This window comes from Moschus berezovskii, chromosome 1, assembly GCF_049115385.1.
Source record: "Moschus berezovskii isolate FMDL1 chromosome 1, NW_MosBer_1.0, whole genome shotgun sequence".
Classification (NCBI taxonomy): domain Eukaryota; kingdom Metazoa; phylum Chordata; class Mammalia; order Artiodactyla; family Moschidae; genus Moschus; species Moschus berezovskii.
In genome coordinates this window covers 131,663,049-131,682,820 of record NC_142460.1, presented here as the reverse complement: position 1 = coordinate 131,682,820, position 19,772 = coordinate 131,663,049, and the positions used below count along the sequence as shown (strand labels likewise).

General features: G+C 41.9%; 1 protein-coding gene across 4 annotated transcripts in view; it reads left to right on the top strand.

Annotated features, from left to right (window-relative positions):
• Positions 1 to 1,366: 1,366 nt before the first annotated feature.
• MFSD1 (major facilitator superfamily domain containing 1) overlaps positions 1,367 to 19,772 on the top strand; it is a 39,724-nt gene continuing 21,318 nt past the window's right edge. For all 4 annotated transcript variants that reach the window (XR_008683829.2, XM_088839460.1, XM_055410820.2 and 1 more), the window contains exons 1-12: positions 1,367 to 1,634; positions 3,621 to 3,673; positions 4,537 to 4,649; positions 6,239 to 6,281; positions 6,583 to 6,650; positions 9,001 to 9,109; positions 13,376 to 13,478; positions 15,648 to 15,746; positions 16,256 to 16,367; positions 17,691 to 17,747; positions 18,082 to 18,238; positions 19,426 to 19,523. Coding sequence is in view for 3 of the 4 variants with exons in the window: in XM_088839460.1 (XP_088695586.1) it covers positions 1,463 to 1,634; positions 3,621 to 3,673; positions 4,537 to 4,649; positions 6,239 to 6,281; positions 6,583 to 6,650; positions 9,001 to 9,109; positions 13,376 to 13,478; positions 15,648 to 15,746; positions 16,256 to 16,367; positions 17,691 to 17,747; positions 18,082 to 18,238; positions 19,426 to 19,523 (1,184 nt within the window). In the remaining variant the exon portion in view is untranslated. The remainder of the gene's footprint in view (positions 1,635 to 3,620; positions 3,674 to 4,536; positions 4,650 to 6,238; positions 6,282 to 6,582; positions 6,651 to 9,000; positions 9,110 to 13,375; positions 13,479 to 15,647; positions 15,747 to 16,255; positions 16,368 to 17,690; positions 17,748 to 18,081; positions 18,239 to 19,425; positions 19,524 to 19,772) is intronic.

Sequence of the window (19,772 nt, the reverse complement as noted above, 5' to 3'; positions counted from 1 at the left end):
AGAAACCTGGGAGAGGTTCTCAAGTCCAGCCTTTCTCTTAGACCTCATAAGCTATTATTCACAAAGTCATCCATTTCACCTGTGAAACACTTCATCTGTTTCCCTTGCCTGCAGACAAGTTGCTTCAGTCTTGTCTGACGCTTTTCGACTCTCTGGACTGCAGCCCACCAGCCGCCTCTATCCATGGAATCTCTCCAGGCAAGAATACTTAATGGAGTGGTTTGCCATGCACTCCTTCAGGGGATCTTCACAACCCAGGGATCGATCTCACGTCTCTGCCGTCTCCCGCATTGGCAGGCAGGTGCTTTACCACTAGCGCCACCTGGGAAGTCCGTTTCCCTTGCTCCATTTCTATGTCCCCAGGATAGGCCCTTGTCACCTCTAATCTTCCTAATATCTAGTAATCCTCATTGTTATTCAACCTCTAGCTTTGTCACCCTCAAGAGTTCTGTCATGAAGCTTTGCACCAACACAGGTCCGCGTCCTTGCTGCTCTGCTAGAAATTTCTACCTTGCATGGCTCCTCATGAAACAAGCTCCGTTGTTCCTACTCTGGAGTTCCCTCTCTCATTCCCAGATCGACACACACACAGACATTTGTTTCATGCTTGCATCTTCATTATCCGTAACGCTCCCCTCACCTCTATAACCCACCCCTTCATAAAGAACCAAGACTGACTCATTCTTATTAACTCTAGTTAGGTATGAACTTCAAGGATCTTTAGTTCTCCTCACCCCTTCCCCGTCACTTTCCCCTACAGCTGGTTAAACGGTACACTTACTCTCCGTTTCCCAAACGCCCTTCCCTGACGTTCCGCTAGAATTCAGTGCTCATTTCGGCCGCAGTTCTCGCTACACCCATTCACCATACTGTTGTCTAAGGTATCAGCTTCTGTAGCTCTCTCCAACTAAACCGTGAACTCTTTGAGGTCCGAGAGCCTGTCACATTCCACTTAGTTTTCCCAGCACCTGAAACGTGACTTGACACTGAATAAGGTGCTCAATCAACTGTGTGTTATTAAGAGCAGCGAGAGGGGCTGCGGAGAGCAAGGGTGAGAGGAGCGCTGCGCGCGTTCTCGCCTCCTTCGCGCAGGTGGGACCGCGCAGGAGGAGCCTGGCGTCGGGCCGGAGCGGAGGCCCGCACTTTCTCCGGAGGAGCGGCGCGGAGTCGGCAGCGGGAGCAAGGCAGGAAACGAGAGGACAGCGCGGTCTGCGGAGGAAGGGTAGAGGCCCCCCAGCCTAGAAAGTTCCCGGTGGAAAACTCACGCGGCCGTTAGCCTTCGCGCCCCGCCGGCCCCGCCCACCGAGTGACCACGCCCACTCACGTGAGCGTAGCCCTGCGTGAGCTGCCGCGGCGTCACGTGAGCGGCTGCGGTCACGTGAGCATAGTTTGCCCTGGGCTCTGGCAGCGGCTTTCTCCTGGAGTTGCACTCGCTGTCATCTCTCGGTCTCCCGCGGGCTCGATGGAGGACGAGGAGGAGGAAGCGAGGGCGCTGCTGCCAGGCGGCTCGGACGAGGCGGGCAGAGACACCCGGGCTCCCCCCGCTGCCTCCGGGGCGCTGCAGGCCCTCTGCGACCCCAGTCGCCTAGCGCACCGGCTTGTGGTTCTATTGCTGATGTGCTTCCTTGGCTTCGGTGAGCCGGCCGGCCTGTTGGGGTGGGACTGGTAATCAAGGAATTCCAGACTGTCTCGGAGTTGCGTTGAATTCCTAGGTTCTCCCGCCCCTTTTCCCCCGCCTTCGCGACCCCATTCAAGCCTGTTGCTGGCTATTCAGTGTCCCGAAGGTGGGGGGTCAGGGGACTGAGCTGAGCGACTTTTGTCCCAGTCATTTGCTCTCGCAAGAAGTTCCAAAAGCTAGCAATTTGCCTTCTGGGGCAATAGATATGAGAGAATCCCTACATGTCAAGGTTCCTCTCATGACACTTTGTTTAGAGGGAATTCAGAAAGATGTAATCCCCTCCCCCAAAGAAGCCTCCAAAAATACTTTAAAGAATACTTTAAATTTTTTGATTGGAGAATTTGTTGGCAGTCGTTTATGTTTCTCTTCCTCTTTGGTAAAATGTATGAGTGTGTCTTGTTGATTGCTTCAGTGGGTAGATGTATTCTTGTACTCCTCCGCTCTGCTAATGTGAAGCAATCATACTGGACTGGACTTGTGCTGTTTGGTTTCAGTTACGACATTTGGTGACTGTGAAAGCAGTTTCTGGAGATAATTTTAAAAATATCTGCTTATTATGTCCCAGCAACTAATTTTTCCAGTAACATTCTATGTCAGTATCAGCTTGGTGTGAAAATAATAATGTATTTTTCGCGGACTCGCTGGATTTGGTGTAATCAACAGGTTTATGGTGGATATCTTTATGCTACTGCTGGAATATATAAGTAGGCATGGAGGCTACTTTGGGCTTTAGTGTCTTTGCATCTCTTTTCGTTCCCCCTCTTCTCACTTTTTAGAAAGATGGTGCCCATTCATTAACTTTGAAGCCTGACATTGATATTCCTTACAGTCATTAAAGCAGGATTCATAAAGTTCCGAGTTTAGAACAAAAAATCAAGAACAACACAAGACACTTAGAATTGCCCCTACTTTAACAGTTTATTTTTAGTGATTTTTATGTTTACCTTCAGTGGGTTTCAGAAGCCAGAGTCATAACTTTTGTAATGAAAGTTTTATTTCTTTTGAACTGGTGGTTTCTCATGTATACTTCCAGACGGAGTTAGTGGAGAAACAGAGGCAGCATTATCTCGTGGCCTATCAAAACTCTGTCAATTTTATTACTGTAAAAAGTCCGACCTCTCTCCACTTCTTTCTTTCTGACCCTCCAGAAGATGTTACTGTGTTTTAATTTAACCTTTTAGAACTCCATTTTATTTTTCTTCATTCCTGGCTGTGTATTTGCTGAGTTACTTGCTCTTGGATATACTGTTTGTGGAATTAGAATTCTTAGTTTGAAAACAGATCTACTCAGAGTAGTTAAACTCCATTCCTGTGTGCTCAAGTGGTGGCTTTAGGTAACATTACTAGAAAACTGCTGAGGATGTTTTTGACATTTTGTGTGTGTGTGTGTGTGTTGTAGCCTTAAGGAGAATATAGCTGTTTCATGAAGATGCTAATAAAACAATAGACATAGGAAGCAGGATGAAAGTAAGGTGGAAAATGGCTTCCCTGTGGTAAAGAATCTGCCTGCAATGTGGGAGACCTGGATTTGATCCCTGGGTTGGGAAGATCCCCTGTAGAAGGGGATGGCAACCCACTCCAGCATTCTGGCCTGGAGAACTCCATGGACTGTGTAGTCCATGGGGTGGCAAAGAGTCAGACACAGCTGAGCGACTTTCACTTTCAAGGTGGAAAAACAGTTGTTGATTAACTTCTTAATCCAGGTTCCCAGTATTTGCTGTGTATGCAGGCTAATAATTTGTAAATAACTTGGTATGTTTTCTCTGGGTTATTTGGCTGCTACTTAGAAAGTATTAGTGGACAAGGAAGCGGTCCAGAAAGTTTCTAGTTTCTTTGAGTCCCTAGTAGAAACATTTAAAATCACCATTGGAGTAGTAATTGCAAGTTGAAAGTTTTATATGAAAAGTATTACTAAAAAGAAATTTGCTTTTCCTTCTTCTAGGCAGCTACTTTTGCTATGATAATCCTGCTGCCCTTCAGACTCAAGTTAAACGGGTAAGTTGACTTTTCACCTTTGTAGATATACTGCTAAAGCATCAACTCTCAGATTGTATGGTCCAAAACACTGTCTAATGAATCCACCTGAGCATCTGTTGTCACCAGATCTGTGTGGGCAGCGAGTGTTCTTGACTTGGAATGAGTGGCCACAAAGAATTCATTTATGGCACGTATGACTTGATATTGTTTCATACCTTAGACAAATAACTACTATTTCCACAGTGCAGCCCAAAAAGTATTGTGAATTTTTGTTGGCATGTCTCTCTCCCACTGTGTAATCATCAGAATGACAGATGATTCGGTAGGAGAGCATTTTGCTTTCTTAAATATGTTATTGTTATTTCATTTTTAAAATGTGGATACTGATTCCAGAGGATTATCCATGTCAGTATTTTTGATATTTACAGTTTCCTATGTATTTTTTTCCTTTGTAAGTTTTTTTTTACCTTTGGATAGGGAGAAATACACAGATTGGCCCTTCACATTCTAGAATGAATGAGAAAGACCAAGAATTAGTGAGGTAGGGAAAGGACATGCTAAAGATTGTCCTTTTTCATGTGGGTGAAGCCCCACATCAGACAGTACACAGGGAATAGAAATGTAGAAGATACAGGCAGATGTAGGCAGAAGTGATCCCCATAGTGCAAGAGCTGATGGATGCTGAACCCCGTGAAGCCTCTGAAATGACTGCCGACTCAAGAAGTTCCCAGGTGTGACCATTTTTCTGGAGGTAGAGGCCAAAGCTGTTAGTAACAGTAAATGATTAAGAAATGCCTCCACTACCAGAAACAATGTTTTGATTGTTAGTTGCTACACTCAACTGCTTTGAAAAAAAATTGTTTTGTTTTCTTTCCATATAGGATATGCAGGTGAATACCACGAAATTCATGCTGCTGTATGCCTGGTATTCTTGGCCCAATGTAGTTTTGTGTTTCTTTGGTGGCTTTTTGATAGACCGAGTATTTGGAATACGGTAAGCTTGGGAAAAAAATCTCACTTATGGGTAAATATAATTGTTAAGAAAACAGAAAACTAGGTTAAGTATTTCTAGAAAGAACAGAATAAACTTGTGTATTGAGTGTGTTAATCTGCATTTGTGTGTGTGTGTGTGATTTTGGTTTTTGAAACTTGGTTGGTATTTCAGTTAAATGCTGCTCATGGCATATAGTAACTCAGTTATCTAAAGGTAAATTATGCCCTCACTTGGATTCAGCAAGCCAGGTTCTGATTTCTGTTGCTGCCACTTGCTCAGCTTCTTAGTTCTTCTGATCTGTTCCTAGCTTCCTGAGCCTCGGTTTCCTCATTGGTAAAATATGGATAGTATTCCTGCCTTGCAAGGTGGTTATAAAGGATTGAGGGAGATGGATGCACAGTATTTGGCATGTATTTACTGTTTACCTCTCCCAGCCCCAGTGAGATTTTCTCTTCTGCCTTTCTTTAGGCATTAAACTTTTGTGACCACTCCAGTTAGATGCTGAGGAAGGCATCACATTATTAGCTTTGTCAGTTTTCATCCTGATGCTTGTGTGCTGTTTGTGGAGACTTTAGGAGGGATATAGTCTGGAATATTTTCAGAAGGCAGAGGGCAAAATGATGATGGGCTTTCCAGCCGTGTGTGGTGAAAAAGAATTGAAGAAACTATATGTGTTTAAGCTTGGGGACTAACTTTTAAACACTTTGGTGAGTGTATAAAGGAGGACTTTAATTTGCTTAGTCTAAAGTGGGTAGAATTCGCTTGAACTTTAAGGAAACAGATGCCATTTATGTGTGATGAAGATTTTGCTTGATCAGGGTAACAGGAGAGTTCATGAGTTGTTTTGGGAAAACTTTCAGTAGACTGTGGTATGACCATTTCACAAGGATTTTTGGAGGGACTTGGATTTCAGAAGGATGATTTACTCATATAATCTTTGATGACTCTCCTAATACTGGTATTTTATTACTCTGGGGAAACATTAATGAGCTAGTCAGAGTATGGAATGTTAGAGTAAGCAGATTTATATCATTTCTCATGGTCCCTGTTTTTCCTTTTATAAATAGCTTTTAGTTATACAGAATTAACGGAGAAGGCAATGGCAACCCTCTCCAGTACTCTTTCTTGCCTGGAGAATCCCATGACAATGGAACCTGGTGGGCTGCCATCTATGGGGTTGCACAGAGCAACTTAGCAGCAGCAGTAGACAGAATTAAAACCACTTAAAATTATTTAATATCGAATTCCTTGGAATCAACCCTAAACTCAATAAAAAAATTCTGAAGAATGTCCATTTTTAAATGGGAACCCTGGGAACTTCTTGAAGATTATTTAACCAGTTTTGTTTAAGAGATGATAATGGCTTAAACAAACATGCCCTTACCAAAGCCTCTGGAATCCCTTTGGGATTAGAGACCTCTATGGATTAGCATTTAGCCTCGGAAAGCTGCTGATTTCAGACGCCAACCAGAACCTCATTTTTCTTCCTTTGGAGGGAATGCAGAGGAGTCCAAGAAATCCTAAGTGAATTATTACTGAAGGATTTGGTGATAAACTCTTAATTCACTTTCTTTCTCTTTTTCTAACAGATGGGGCACCATCATTTTTAGTTGCTTTGTTTGCATTGGGCAGGTAAGACAAATTGTTCACTGATTCACTGTGAATGCTGTCTCTTGAATTGTCTACTTCCACCAGCGTGGATGTGTTTGGTGAAAGCCTAATTTAATTAAGCAGAGTTCACAAATGCACATGTGACATAACGCACCATCCGTTTTAAGCCTCGAGACAGATGAACATTGATACTTAAATTTCACAGATTTACTAAGAAGAAACACTAAAATCATTGTAGAAGTTGTGTTTCATTATATGTTACTTATTTTGGATTCCTTGAATTTTCTTTTTCATTGATCCTATATTATATTCCATATTATAGGTTGTTTTTGCCCTGGGTGGAATATTTAATGCTTTTTGGCTGATGGAATTGGGAAGGTTTGTGTTTGGGTAAGTAATGCATAATTTCATTTGTCTTAACATATTACTGTTTTGGGGGCTTCCCAGGTAGCTCAGTGGTAAAGAATCCGCCTGCAGTGTAGGAGAATTGCAGGAGATATGGGTTCGGTCCCTGGGTGGGGATGATCCTCTGGAGGAGGAAATGGCAACCCACTCCAGTATTCTTGCCTGGAAAATTGCATGGGCAGAGGAGCCTGGTGGGCTCTAGTCCATGGAGCAAAGCTTTGGACACGACTGAGCGACTGAACACATGTACACATTGCTGTTTTAGTGTTCATTTATCAATTTATTAAAGATTTGTCAAAATATATTATTGTATCTTCTGGAGAATTACTTCAAATCCTTGAAATCTACCTCTCTCTCTCTCTTTCTCTCTCTCTCTATATATGTGTGTGTCTGTGTGTGTATATACACACACAACTGTTCAATTGTTGTCTTAATTTTCCTTTACAGTAAGCAACAATTTTGAGTGGTAATAGTTAACTCTGTTTGGGTTAATATTGAATAGTTTTGAATAATAGGGTTTGAATATTGAATAGTTTTCCAGAGGTGATATTTTTCTTAGGTGTTTTGCTTTTCTGTTGTATCAAAGACTGATTTAAACCTCATGTAGAAAAGTATAGACCGTCAGTTTCTAGCTTGGTGACTTAGTGGGTAATGTGTAGGTCCTTTTGAATCATGTTGAAAAGACTTTACTGAGCAGATTACTAAAAGATCAATAGCTCTCAATGAATTTCAGTGTCTGTTCTATAAGCTCATTCTCAATTCAATCTTGGGCTTCCTGCCTGGATGGATGCAGACAACCTAACTTACACTTTTTACAGGTACCAGGGACATGTAGCCATAGGTGACAGATCCCCAGAAGTGCTCTAAGTGAGGGAGAAGGGAAAAATGGTTTATTAAAATGTGAAAGGGACTCAGAGATAGATGTGTGATCAGAAATGGCCATCCATATAGGATTTGGATTCGTGGAAGAGGGGAAATATTTTTAGACGAGGACAGTGGTGAGGAGGACTCAGTGTTTGGATACAGAGAAGAGGAATCTCTTATCTAAAGGTCAATATTTAGAACCTGCAGAAGGCAAATTAAAATCTGGAAAGTAGGAGAATGTCAAATATGGAAGATACTGGCCCAAAAAGTGTGCATCTGTGTGTTTTCACAAATTATGGACCACTCTTCACAGATGAACATTTTATACAGCATAGATGATGATGTGGTAGCTCTAACTCCTTTTATTGCAGGCAGGGTTGTCATTGCAGTATATTAAATTACCTGTACTTATGGCAACCCACTCCACTGTTCTTGCCTGGAGAATCCCAGGGACGGGGGAGCCTGGTGGGCTTCCGTCTGTGGGGTCGCACAGAGTCGGACACGACTGAAGTGACTTAGCAGCAGCAGCAGCAGCAGCAGTATAAAACTATAAACGCAGGTTTGTGTGCCTGATGCACAGTGAGGTACAGTGAAATGTAGGAGTTTAGAGCAGAGAAAGGTATATTGTAGGGCTGTGCAAGGAGACGAGGTGACTCATGCCCTTAAAAGCTTCATGCTCCTGGAAGGGTTTTGGCAAAGCATTTTAAAACACAGACGAAGCAGGAATGTCTCAGGATACCTGATCAGCTCGTGTACAATTCTGTTATTGGCTGACGATGGGTGGTGATGATGGGAGGCAGTAGGCTGGTGTCACAGGGGTTAGCTGTATCAGTCCTTAGGCTCCCAGAGGCCTGGGCTGTGTCCTCATGGTCATCAAGTAGTTCTTCCTTTTGGTGGGGACAGTTTTCACATCTGCAACACAACTCAGGAAGTTCGTTCCAAATACTATTATCTGTGTACTTCAGAGAGGAGCTGCAGCAGAGGGTGTGAGCAAAGGCCTGTCCCAGGAAGGCCCCATAGATCCTGCTTGTTACAAAACAACCCTTACATTGTGGACTTTGTGGGTCAGGAACTTGGATTGGGTACAGTGTGGACAGCGTGTCTGTGTACCTCATATCTGGAGCCTGGACTGGGATGACTTGAGGACTGGCACTGCTGACTAGAGCCCCTACATGCGGCCTCTCTGTGTGGCTTGGCTTTCTGAGTGTGGTGGACTCAGGGCAGTTGGACTTCTTACACAGTGGCTCAGGGTTCTAAGTGTGAACGTTTGAGTGAAAAGGCAGATACCCCCTTTTATATCCCAGCCCCCCCTCTACCACCTACTCACTGAAGCAATCACAAGTCCATCTAGATTCAGTGGAGGGGCGTAGACACTACCTCTTGATGGGAGGAGTTTCAAAGTTTTACACCTGCTGCATTGCTAACTGTGGCATTTCTTTTAAAAGCTGTGACTTTTCTTTCCTTATTTTAGGATTGGTGGGGAGTCCTTAGCAGTTGCCCAGAATACATACGCTGTGAGCTGGTTTAAAGGCAAAGAGTTAAACTTGGTGTTTGGACTCCAGCTTAGCATGGCAAGAATTGTAAGTATGACAGATAACAAAGCCTAATAGGAAGCGAAAGATTGACTCTTGTAACCGTGTCTTAAAGATTACAGGATGAAATATATTTGTGTATAAGTTGTGTTGATTTTTTGTATATTTTTCTAGACCATAATGTACTGTTTACCTTTAGTGAAGGCATTTCTAATCTTATTTCATCTAAGAGGAAGCAGTTTCAAATGCCAGCTGAGCTTTTGTTACTTCAGAGAGTCTGAGCATTGGGACAGACGGATCACAAAGGTTTTATTCTCTCACTTCTTTACCCATTTTTGGCATTACTGCAGTGAAAGTCGTTATGTGTGGTCATCCAGGCTCTGCTTGCACATTTCTAGTGATAAGAAGCTCTCACTCATCTACTGCAGTTATCTCTTTGTTTTTTAAACAAATTCTCAAAGTCGTGTCACTTTATAAAAAGCATCCAAATGCATTATTTTTATTATCATTTGTTTATTTGGCTGCCCTGGTCTTAGTTGTGGCACATGGGTTCTTTACTTGCAGCACGTGAACTCTGAGTTGCAGCATATGGATCTTAGTTCTCCAGCCAGGGATTGAACCTGGGTCCCCTGCATTAGGAGCATCAAGTCTTAGCCACTGACCTACCAGGGAAGTCCCAACTACAATTAACTTGGTGAAGCTCAGTCTCCCATAGAGATGAGATCTGCCTGCACAAGTAGCTTTTACTGGTTGTTGGGCTTTTGCCTTCTAGTGAGTGTTTATTTTCTCTGCCAGGCACTCACATTTTGCTTACGAAGACAGATCTGAAGGTCCTTGTCAGACATACACATTTCCTGTGCTTGTCTAAACCGTGTGGCCAGGGTTTCAGTTCCCTGACTGTGGTGCTCCCGCCTCTCTGGACTTCACTATGGGTGGTCATGCTCCTTCCTTCCAGCATTTGGAACCTGGAAATGATCACGGTGTTTCATGATAGGTGGTCTGATAGAGGGTACTCAGGGGAGCGACATTATGTTGTTATAAACTCAACCTGGAAGGTGCTTTGGCCATCCCAAACCCTGTTAGGGTTTTTTCCTCATGAACTCCTGTGAATAGAGGTTTTTAAAAAGATTCTTGTCGTTAAAAGTCAAGATTTTAAAGACTGTAAATGGCATGAAAATCCTTGGAACATAGTCTTAGGGAAGAAATCCAGTACAAAACAATGCAGTACAAATGAAATATTTTTAATGTAATGCTTCATCTTATGAAATATATTACACATATGTGTGTTGTATATATATAGAACATTTCTAATTTTTGTACACGTAGGTTTTTTCTAGTTTTCTAGTGTTATAAATAGAGCTGTTGTGCAACAACATTCCAAAATTTGTCTGTATCTCTGATTGTTTCCTGAGGCTAGATTGCTCGGAATGGAATTATTACTGAGTCAGAGGGTTTGTTTGGGTTTCTTAGGACTGTTGAGACATATTTCCACCTTATCTTTTCAGAGATGTTTCTATGTGTCTTTGGGATATGAGAGGATCCTTCTTACTGTAGCTTTGATAGTGCAGGCTATTATTTTTAAAAAGTCATTTTGTCAGTTGGATAGGAAACACCCAAGTATTATTTTAATATTTTACCTTTGATAACTAGTGTGGTTTTCCACGTTTTCTAAATTTTATCCACAGAGACATTCTGGGTGCTTCATAATGTATCTTGTGCAAATCAAGACATGTCTATAGCAGTTGGTGGATCTCATCATCCAGTAACTCCCAAAAGAAGGAAATAGGAGCAGTTGAGCAAGACTCATTCTCAGTGATGCTGTTGTGATTTCTAGTGATCTTCAGGTTCTTTTCTTTGTGGTCACAAACTAGCAAAAATCCATTCACCTTTGTTTTGAGGAACCCTAAGTTTCTCAAAAGGTGTCTCAGGGGCTTCTGTGATGCAGGGCTTATCGGATGGTAAGGGACCTGAGCTGGATGTGGAGTGAAGTAGAGCTCAGGCAGCCACCTCCGCAGCAGCCAGGGTGGCTCGGCTCTGGTTCGGATGGTGTATTTAGGGTCCTTGTGAGATGCTTGAGACCAGAGGAGTCCATCACAGAGCTGCTGGGGTAGATGGAGGTTCGGTCTTTTTTTGTTTCTCATGTTCCTGCGCTTACTCAGAAAGATCGTGGAGGTTCCGGCTTTACCTCGTCATGATTTTTTGTTGGCTGAGTTGGAAGTTTGTCTGATTTTATACACTTGGGCTGTTACCATTACCCTTTAGGCAGTGGACTTCTCAATTCTATTATTTTTCATGCCTTACCTGGGGGTTGGAAGTCCAGCAGCCTTTTGGTTCTTATTTGTTACTTTTAAAATTTCCTTATTTTGAGAAATATTTATTGAGTACTTGCTAAGCCAGGTCACATTAGGCATTCTAGATTTGAAGAGTTATTAAGACAACATGTCTTTGAGAGACTTGTATTTTCGATGATATTGAGGAAAGTTTCCGGTAAGTCTTCATTTATACCTTAATACTCATCTGAGTAGTGCCACTGGCTACTGTTTTGTGAGAAATAGCCATTTGTGCGATTTGCTGTGAGAATCTGGTTGAGGATCCGTTCGTTTCTCAGTCTCCAGTGTCTGACCTTGGCAGTAGTGTTTAGAACACTTCCTTGATTTCTTCTCTTGGCTTCAAGGACCCCACAGTCTCATCGTTTTCTTCTTGCTTCCTCTACCTCTTTTGCTGCATCCATCTCAGTCTTCTCAGCCTGTAATGTGGGCTGGGTCATTGGACACCTTCTCATTTCTTTTGACACTTACTTCCTTGGTAATCTTATCTGGTTTTGAAGTTTTAAATAGCATATCTTTGCTCCTGAAGTTGTATTGTCCAGGCCTTTCCTTTGAATTCCATCCGTTATGTGTAGCTTTCTCGCTGACATTTTCATGTGGATGTCTTGTAGGCGTATCAGACTCAACTCAGTCAAAGCCCAGCTCTTGCTATTCCACCTACCATCACCCAAACCAGCTCATGCTAAAGGTGTCTCATCTTCAGTTATGAGCAGCTCTTTTCTTCCAGTTTCTCAGGCAAAGACTGATGTCACTGTGAACCACTCCTTACCACTCGCTCAACTCTCCACATATTTTCCAGTAGCAGATCCTATCAGCTTTACCATTAGAATGTATCTGTAATCTGATCGCTTCTCATTGTGTCCTTTGCCAGTCTACCTAGTCCAAGACCGTCATCTCTCTTCTTCATCATGGCAGCAGCCCCCAGCCAATGTCCTGGCTTCTGTGTCATCCTCACTTGAGGATGTTTTGAGTATAGCAGCCAGAGTGAGTCTGTTAAAATGTCAGGGGTTGTACCAGTTCTCTACTTAGAATCCCAGTGGCTTCCCATCTCATACAGTAAAAGCCAGAAGTTCTTTTGTTACCAGTAGCCTGCCTTCCCCCCAGTTCCTCCCTGAGGACCTCCTCTCTTCCTGTCTTTCCTTCGCAGACACTGCTCTAGACTCTGCACTCCTTGCCTTGAGCACGCTGGGTGGCCTGCCTCTCGGGGCCAGGTCACTGGCTGTTCTCCTATCTGGAGTGCTGTGCTTTTCCCTGGGGCAGTCTCACAGCTTCCTTCAGGTTCTTAATCCACAGTCACATTTTCAGCAAGGTGTCCAGCCCTTTCTATTCTCCTTCCATGCTTTAGTTTTTCCTTATTTTTTAAGGAAACATGTATTGCTATTTGATATGGGCTTCCCAGGTAGCTCAGTGGTAAAGAATCAGTCTGCAATGCAAGAGACTTGTAGGAGACTTGAGTTCAATCGCTGGGTTGGGCAGATCCCCTGGAAAAGGAAATGGCGACCCACTCCAGTAACCTTGCCTGGGAAATCCCATGGACAGAGGAGCCTGGCAGGCTGCAGTCCATCGGGCCGCAGAAAGTCAGACACGACTGATCACACCGTGCCAAGGACAATCAGAGGATGAATTTTTTCTCCAGATGTCACCATCAGGAAAAGCTGTGCTTTTTCTGAGCCAGAGTTTATTATTGTTTCGGGTACCCTGTAAATTTTGTGACTTGTGTCTTATTTTTGTTTGGGCTACTAGGAGGTTCTAGATGTACTGTGCCGTTTTGAATACTAGCATTTTCTATAAATTACCATTTTTGTGTAGTAATCTTAGCTGTGGCTTTATCTTGGGTTGTTATTTTTCCTTGTAGTGTTTTTTTTTTTTAATACCTGTTGTTTAATGATCCCTATTATACCTATTTCTCTAAGCTACTCACATCTTTTTTTTCCAAGCAGGACAGATACAAATGAAAATTATGATGATTTTTTTCTTTTCCCTCCAGGGAAGCACAGTAAACATGAACCTCATGGGATGGCTGTATTCTAAGGTTGAAGCTTCATTGGGTTCTGCTGGTCACACAACCCTTGGGGTCACACTTATGATCGGTTAGTGAATCCTGAAGTCCCACGTTTTGTCTCTTGAAAGCTTGTTACACAAGGTGGCATGACAGAGAGGGGAATCCGGGTTAGACCACTTGGTTGTAATTGTGCCTGCACAATTCACTGGTTCTTGGACCTAATTAGACACAGTAAACATAGTAACATCATTCATCCTGTTGTGTTTATTTCCACTTTCTTAAAATGAGGATCTTGTCCCATGTGTGCTTCAGTGTTGTTGTGATAAGCAAATGAGAGTCTATGTGAGAACTCTGAAAACAGTCAGGGAGTGTGTACCTCCCTGTAAGGTGTTCATTAATAGTCTGAGAGTCTAAAGGGAGAATTGTTCCCTTTGATCAAATTCAGTTTGCTTATGGAACTTAGATTGCGTAGATGTCAGAGGTGATAGGAAGTGATTAGAAACCTACCAGGTTGGGAGCCCAGAGTCTGGATTCTGGTCCTGACTCATCTTTGACAAGGAAGTTAACCTCTATGTCTTAGTTTTCTGTAAAAGTGTGGGTGTTTGACTAAGCCATATAGATCACTTTTGACCCCAAGTTCTGTTGGCTAAGGCTGGGTTGTGCTGGCTGCCAGCTGGGTCAGTGAGACGCGGATGAGGCTCTCTGGACTCACCGGCTGTGCTTCTCTGTGTGGTAAATTTGTCTAACTGAGCCCCATGGCGGGTGGAGAACTGCTTGCAGAGCCCTAGGGAGACTTGTGGGTGGTGAGCTGCAGGCTCTGTACCATCTTTTATTCCTTTTAATTCCTTGGTACAGGCTGGTAAAGGGAGGACTGTGCTATGCTTAGTTATTTCTGACTCTTTGTGACCCCATGGAGTGTAGCCCCCGCCAGGCTCCTCTGTCCATGGGGATTCGCCAGGCAAGAATGCTGGAATGGGTTGCTATATCCTCCTCCAGGGGATCTTCCTGATCCAGGGATTGAACCCAGGTCTCCCTCACTGCAGGCAGATTCTTTGCAATCTGAGCCACCAGGGAAGCCCAAGAATACTGGAGTGGGTAGCCTATCCCTTCTCCAGGGGATCTTCCCAACCCAGGAATCGAACTGGGGTGTAGTGCGAGGTAATGCTAGGGAGAGGGTAATTCCTCTCCCTCTCAAATTCTTTGCCTCTCAAAAGCTTTTTCTTACTTCCAAATGCTCTTCAGTAGTCTTTCTAGTTCCCTCCACGATGGAGAATTTGAGAATAAATTTTAAAGAATTTTAGAGCCAGGAAGGATCTGTGCCATCAAGTCAAAGCTGCTTATTTTACAGATGGGAAAATTGAAGCTCAGAGAGGTTAAATTCCTTGCCCAAGATCAGTCAGCTTGTTAGTGCCAGAAGCAGAACCCACGTCTCCTGACTCTGCAGTCTTTCATATTATGTCATATTGCATCAGCCAATTAAAGATTCATTAGCTTTACTAAACTTTTATTAAAATCTTGAGAAGTGTAAACTTTCTTCACTCTCTATCCTGATTCACTTTAATGATATGAGTCAGCGTAGGTGAGTAATGCTGACTGCACGGAGGAGAGAGTGAGTGGGCTGTGCTGTGGGAGGACTGGTGCCCTCGGGGCCACCATGGGGTGGGGGCAGGGAAGGGGTCAGAAGGAACATGAACTGGTGCCCTTGGGGCTGCCACAGGGCAGGGGTTAGACTTGGGAAGGGGTCAGATGGAACTTGAGCTGGTGCCCTTGGGGTCGCCACAGGGCGGGAGCAGGGGTTAGACTTGGGAAGGGGTCAGAAGGAACGTGAGCCGATCATAGGATCAGACTTTGCTTTTGCAATTCTGTCCTCTTCCCCTGCTCCGGTATCCATCAATAATGTGTGCTTAGACTGAATTAAGAAATTCAGACTAATTTGCTAGCTGGTCATCAGCTTTCTTTAATCTGTATTCTGATTATAAGACTAGACTAGTTGGTTCTAGCTGTTTCCTTCTAATCTCCAACCTTCTCCTGGGAAATAATTAATATATAGTAATAGCAACTGTTAGGTGTTGAGTTTTTCCCATATGCACTTCCTTTCCTTCTGTCCTGATTTAGTAATTGTAGTTTTTTCATATATGCATCCAGATGCCATATCCCTTCCCGTGGCTAAGTTTTCTGCTGTTAATATAACGCTCTGCCTTTTAGGAACCTTCAGTTTGGTTCTCTAAAAAATCTCTCTCTCTCTTTTATATTATAGGGGGTATAACATGCATTCTTTCACTTGTCTGTGCCTTGGCTCTTGCTTACTTGGATCAGAGAGCAGAACGAATCCTTCATAAAGAACAAGGAAAAACAGGTTAGTCTGAAGCAGGAAAACTTAGGCTTTTGGGGATTATGGCCTTTTTGAGATAATTTACAGTGAGGTAATTTCTTATAGTAATGTTGTAAACCCAGCGAAGCTTATTAATACATGCTTATTAAATCTTTTACTTCCACTTAAATTTTTAAAAAATTTTATATCGATGTATATTCAATTTAAATCTTTTATTTCCAAATCTGTTTTCACTTGTCTAAAGTTTTGGATACATTTTTTTTCCCTGCAAGTGGTTTTGGCAGAATTTACCTTCTTGATTGTACTTTGTGTATTTGCAAAGTGATAAGTGTTCCTGGAGGAGAGGAAGAAGGTAGATACTAATCTTAGATTTTATATTTTTCTATTGTCTTTTAAAATTATCCCCAAAGTTGTGTTCTAGTAATTTACTGAGAAAAGTTTAACTGAATTACAAAAGTTAATCAGGTGATAAAAAGAATCTTGACTTAGAAATGCAGAATTGCACTGACAGCATCTTTCCCTTCTCCTCTCAGGTGAAGTGATTAAGTTAACTGACGTGAAGGACTTCTCCTTACCCCTGTGGCTTATATTTATCATCTGTGTCTGCTATTATGTCGCAGTCTTCCCTTTCATTGGACTTGGAAAGTGAGTAATTTCTAGCCTTCCATTTTTGTTGGCTAAATTATAATGAGAATTTAATCATATAAGTGTAAATTTTGTTTCTTTGGTTGTTAGTATGTTCATAGAAATTGTTTTACATCCTGCGATACAACTGTTTTTCTTAGCTTGAGGTTTGTTTGCTCAGTCACTCAGTTGTGTCCGTCTTTTGCAACTCCATGGACTATAATCTGCCAAGCTCCTCTGTCCATGGGATTCTCCAGGCAAGAATACTGTAGTGGGTTGCTGTGCCTTCCTCCAGGGGATCGTCCTGACTTAGGGATAAAACCCACTTCTCTTGCATTGCCTGCATTGACAGGCAGATTCTTTACTACTGAGCCACCCAGGAAGCCGTAGCTTAAGGTTTAGTATTGGTTTAATACTTGTATTAGGTTTTTGAGGAAATACCTCAGTACAGTTTTTGATTCATGATACTGATTTATTTTAATGCTTGATTTTGGATTTGTATTCGTTTCCTCTTTATTCTTTTGTTAGGAAGTCTCTTACTGAGAATGAAGACAGTGCATTAGCTCATAGTGACAAGGCACATTTCCATTTGTTAGGACTGCAGTTCTACCAGACTCAGATTCAGGGTTTAAACCAAATTTTTTGGTTTATCTCCTACCTCCTCTATGTTTTTGTAGGCACCTACTTAAACAGAGTGGGCTTCCCTTGTGGCTCAGTTGGTAAAGAATCTGCCTGGAATGCGGGAGACCTGGGTTCAATCCCTGGGTTGGGAAGATCCCCTGGAGAAGGGAAAGGCTACCCACTCCAGTATTCTGGCCTGGAGAATTCCATGGACTGTATGTATAGTCCATGGGGTTGCAGGGAGTCAGACACGACTGAGTGATTTTCACTGTCACTTAAACAGAGCAGTGTGTGTGTGTGTTTGTGGAGAAACATCTTTGTAATCATAATCCTTAAATTCAGTCTTTCACTTTACAGTTTGAGAGAGGAACCTTATACATTATTTAGCAAAGGACGCATCCAGTATTGCTTTTAAGGAAAAGAAGCCATCTTGGTTTCGTATAGTAATACATTTGGGTTTCTGAAAATTTGTGTGTTTTATTTTCTGTATATGTAAAAGAGGAAAAATTAGGCATCAGTGTATTTTATTTAGTTGGTGAAGTACTTACATAAATACTAAAGCTTTAGCCAGTTGCTCGAAGATGAATATCAAATAAGATGGGAAAACAGTTTAGAAAGAAGGGGAAGTTAACTATTTTATTCTGTATTATTTTGCTTTTATTTTTACAAAAACAGAATAATTCTCTCTAATGGATTTGCTTTTTTCCCCCCTTTCTATTTTAGAGTTTTCTTTACAGAGAAATTTGGATTTTCCTCCCAAGCAGCCAGTGCTATTAACAGGTATTCCATTAATTCTGTAAATGCTTACTATGTGCTTAGTGTGGGTCTTTAATTATAACCCTATGTTAGAGCCAGAAAAGACTTATGTGAGCTAACGTCTGTAGTGTGAAACCAAGTCTCTCTTGGGTCTTGATCCTGAAAATGGCCATCTTTGCATTAATGGAAAACCAGCGAAGTCTTGGATCACTTTTATATCTTTATATTTCTATTTACTGATGACCGTTTTAGAAGAATGTTAAATGAGCTAGGAATTTTAGAATTAAGGACTTTGGGATTTTTTTTTTTTTTTTGCTGTGATGTCTTTTATTAAGTATCTTTTGTATTTTCTGGGCAGTATCGTATATGTAATATCAGCTCCCATGTCCCCAATATTTGGGCTTCTGGTGGATAAAACAGGAAAGAACATCATCTGGGTTTTGTGTGCAGTGGTGACCACACTTGCTTCCCACATCATGCTGGCCTTCACACTGTGGAACCCCTGGATTGCTATGGTAATGTGGCTTTGACACTGAGGGGCTCAGGGAGGACGGTACAGCATGTAGCAGAAGCTGTGCTCAGCTCTTCTGAGCACAGTGCTCATGATAGTGGGGAAAGCAATGACTTGATTTCAGTTTCCACAGGATAACTATTTTTGAAGTATATAAATAATAGTCATTAATAAATAGTCTTTTTGATTTCATTTGGCTATATAATACTCTCAATGCTAATGGAGAATTTGAAATAAAATAGTCATATAAAAGCCAAAATGCCTTTTAGTTCCATTTATTTTTCATTAAGAGAAGTCATTCCATCATTTAGCCCAGTATCTGGGATTTTACATTTTTTTGTCTCTGACTCTAAGTAGGTTAAAGAGTAATGATGAATTCATCAAGTTTTTGTTATTATTCATCAAAAATGTCATTTTTTAAGACCACAGGCTGAAGTGCTGTATTTCTGAACTGTTAATAAAAGAATATTGTGAATATATATATTTGTGCCCTTGGTGAGAAATCTGTGGGATGAATTCCTAGAAGTAGAAATGCTAGAGCAGAGGTTTTGCACACTGAACATCTTGATGGATTCTGTGAAACCTCTCCTGTAATAGCGTTCTACCCATTTAGAACTTTACCAATAGTATATGAATGTGTGTTTCTTTTTAAATTAATAGTGTCCTTGCTATGTTGGACACTGGCATTGTTTTAATTGTTGCCAATTTGATAGAGATAAATGATGAGTGCTCTTATTTTAACTTAAATCATAAAGTCTTTTCTTTAATTGGAGAAAAAGTTAGCAGTAGGTGATGTTTAATGAGCAGTGGTTGTTACTGGCTCTGTGCTTGTCTCTCTAGATGGGTGGTGATGACCCAGAGGTAAGGTAATAGACTACTGGCATAATGTTACCATGATTGCTTAACTTGTAATTCCTCATGAAGACTGGAAAATTAGCTTGCCTGAGACATTGGTAATGACTTTTTGCAAATTAGCTTTATTTTCTTACTTGGTGTGTTTTGTCACTGGAGGAATACTGTTAGTGAGAGGCCAGGACCTTTCTGTATTGAATGTGAATTTTTAGCCTAATTATTTTGTAACGCAATTTGTGTAGATATGCATGTGTTAGTTATTATGTCACTGTTGCTAATCTGCATCAAAGGAAGATCGCCTTTTGGTAAACATACTCTTTTCTGTGTTGCTTTCTGTAGTGTCTCCTGGGACTCTCCTACTCATTACTTGCCTGTGCCTTGTGGCCAATGGTGGCGTTTGTAGTTCCTGAACATCAACTGGGAACTGCATATGGCTTGTAAGTGTTTGCACATGGATCTTATAATGTCTCTCCCTGCTGTGTCGATTTAATTATCTTATAAAAATCCAGACCTCTTGAATCTAGTCATCTTCAGGCTTTTGGGACAGCTCTGAACCTCAAACTAACCAGAAAAGTCCGTTAATCTATTTGTGTTATTATTGTGGCAGAAAAATGCACCAAGCCCCTTAATAGGAGAACTAGCAATAAGCCACCCTGTAAGAAGGCATTGCTTGCTGACCATCCTAC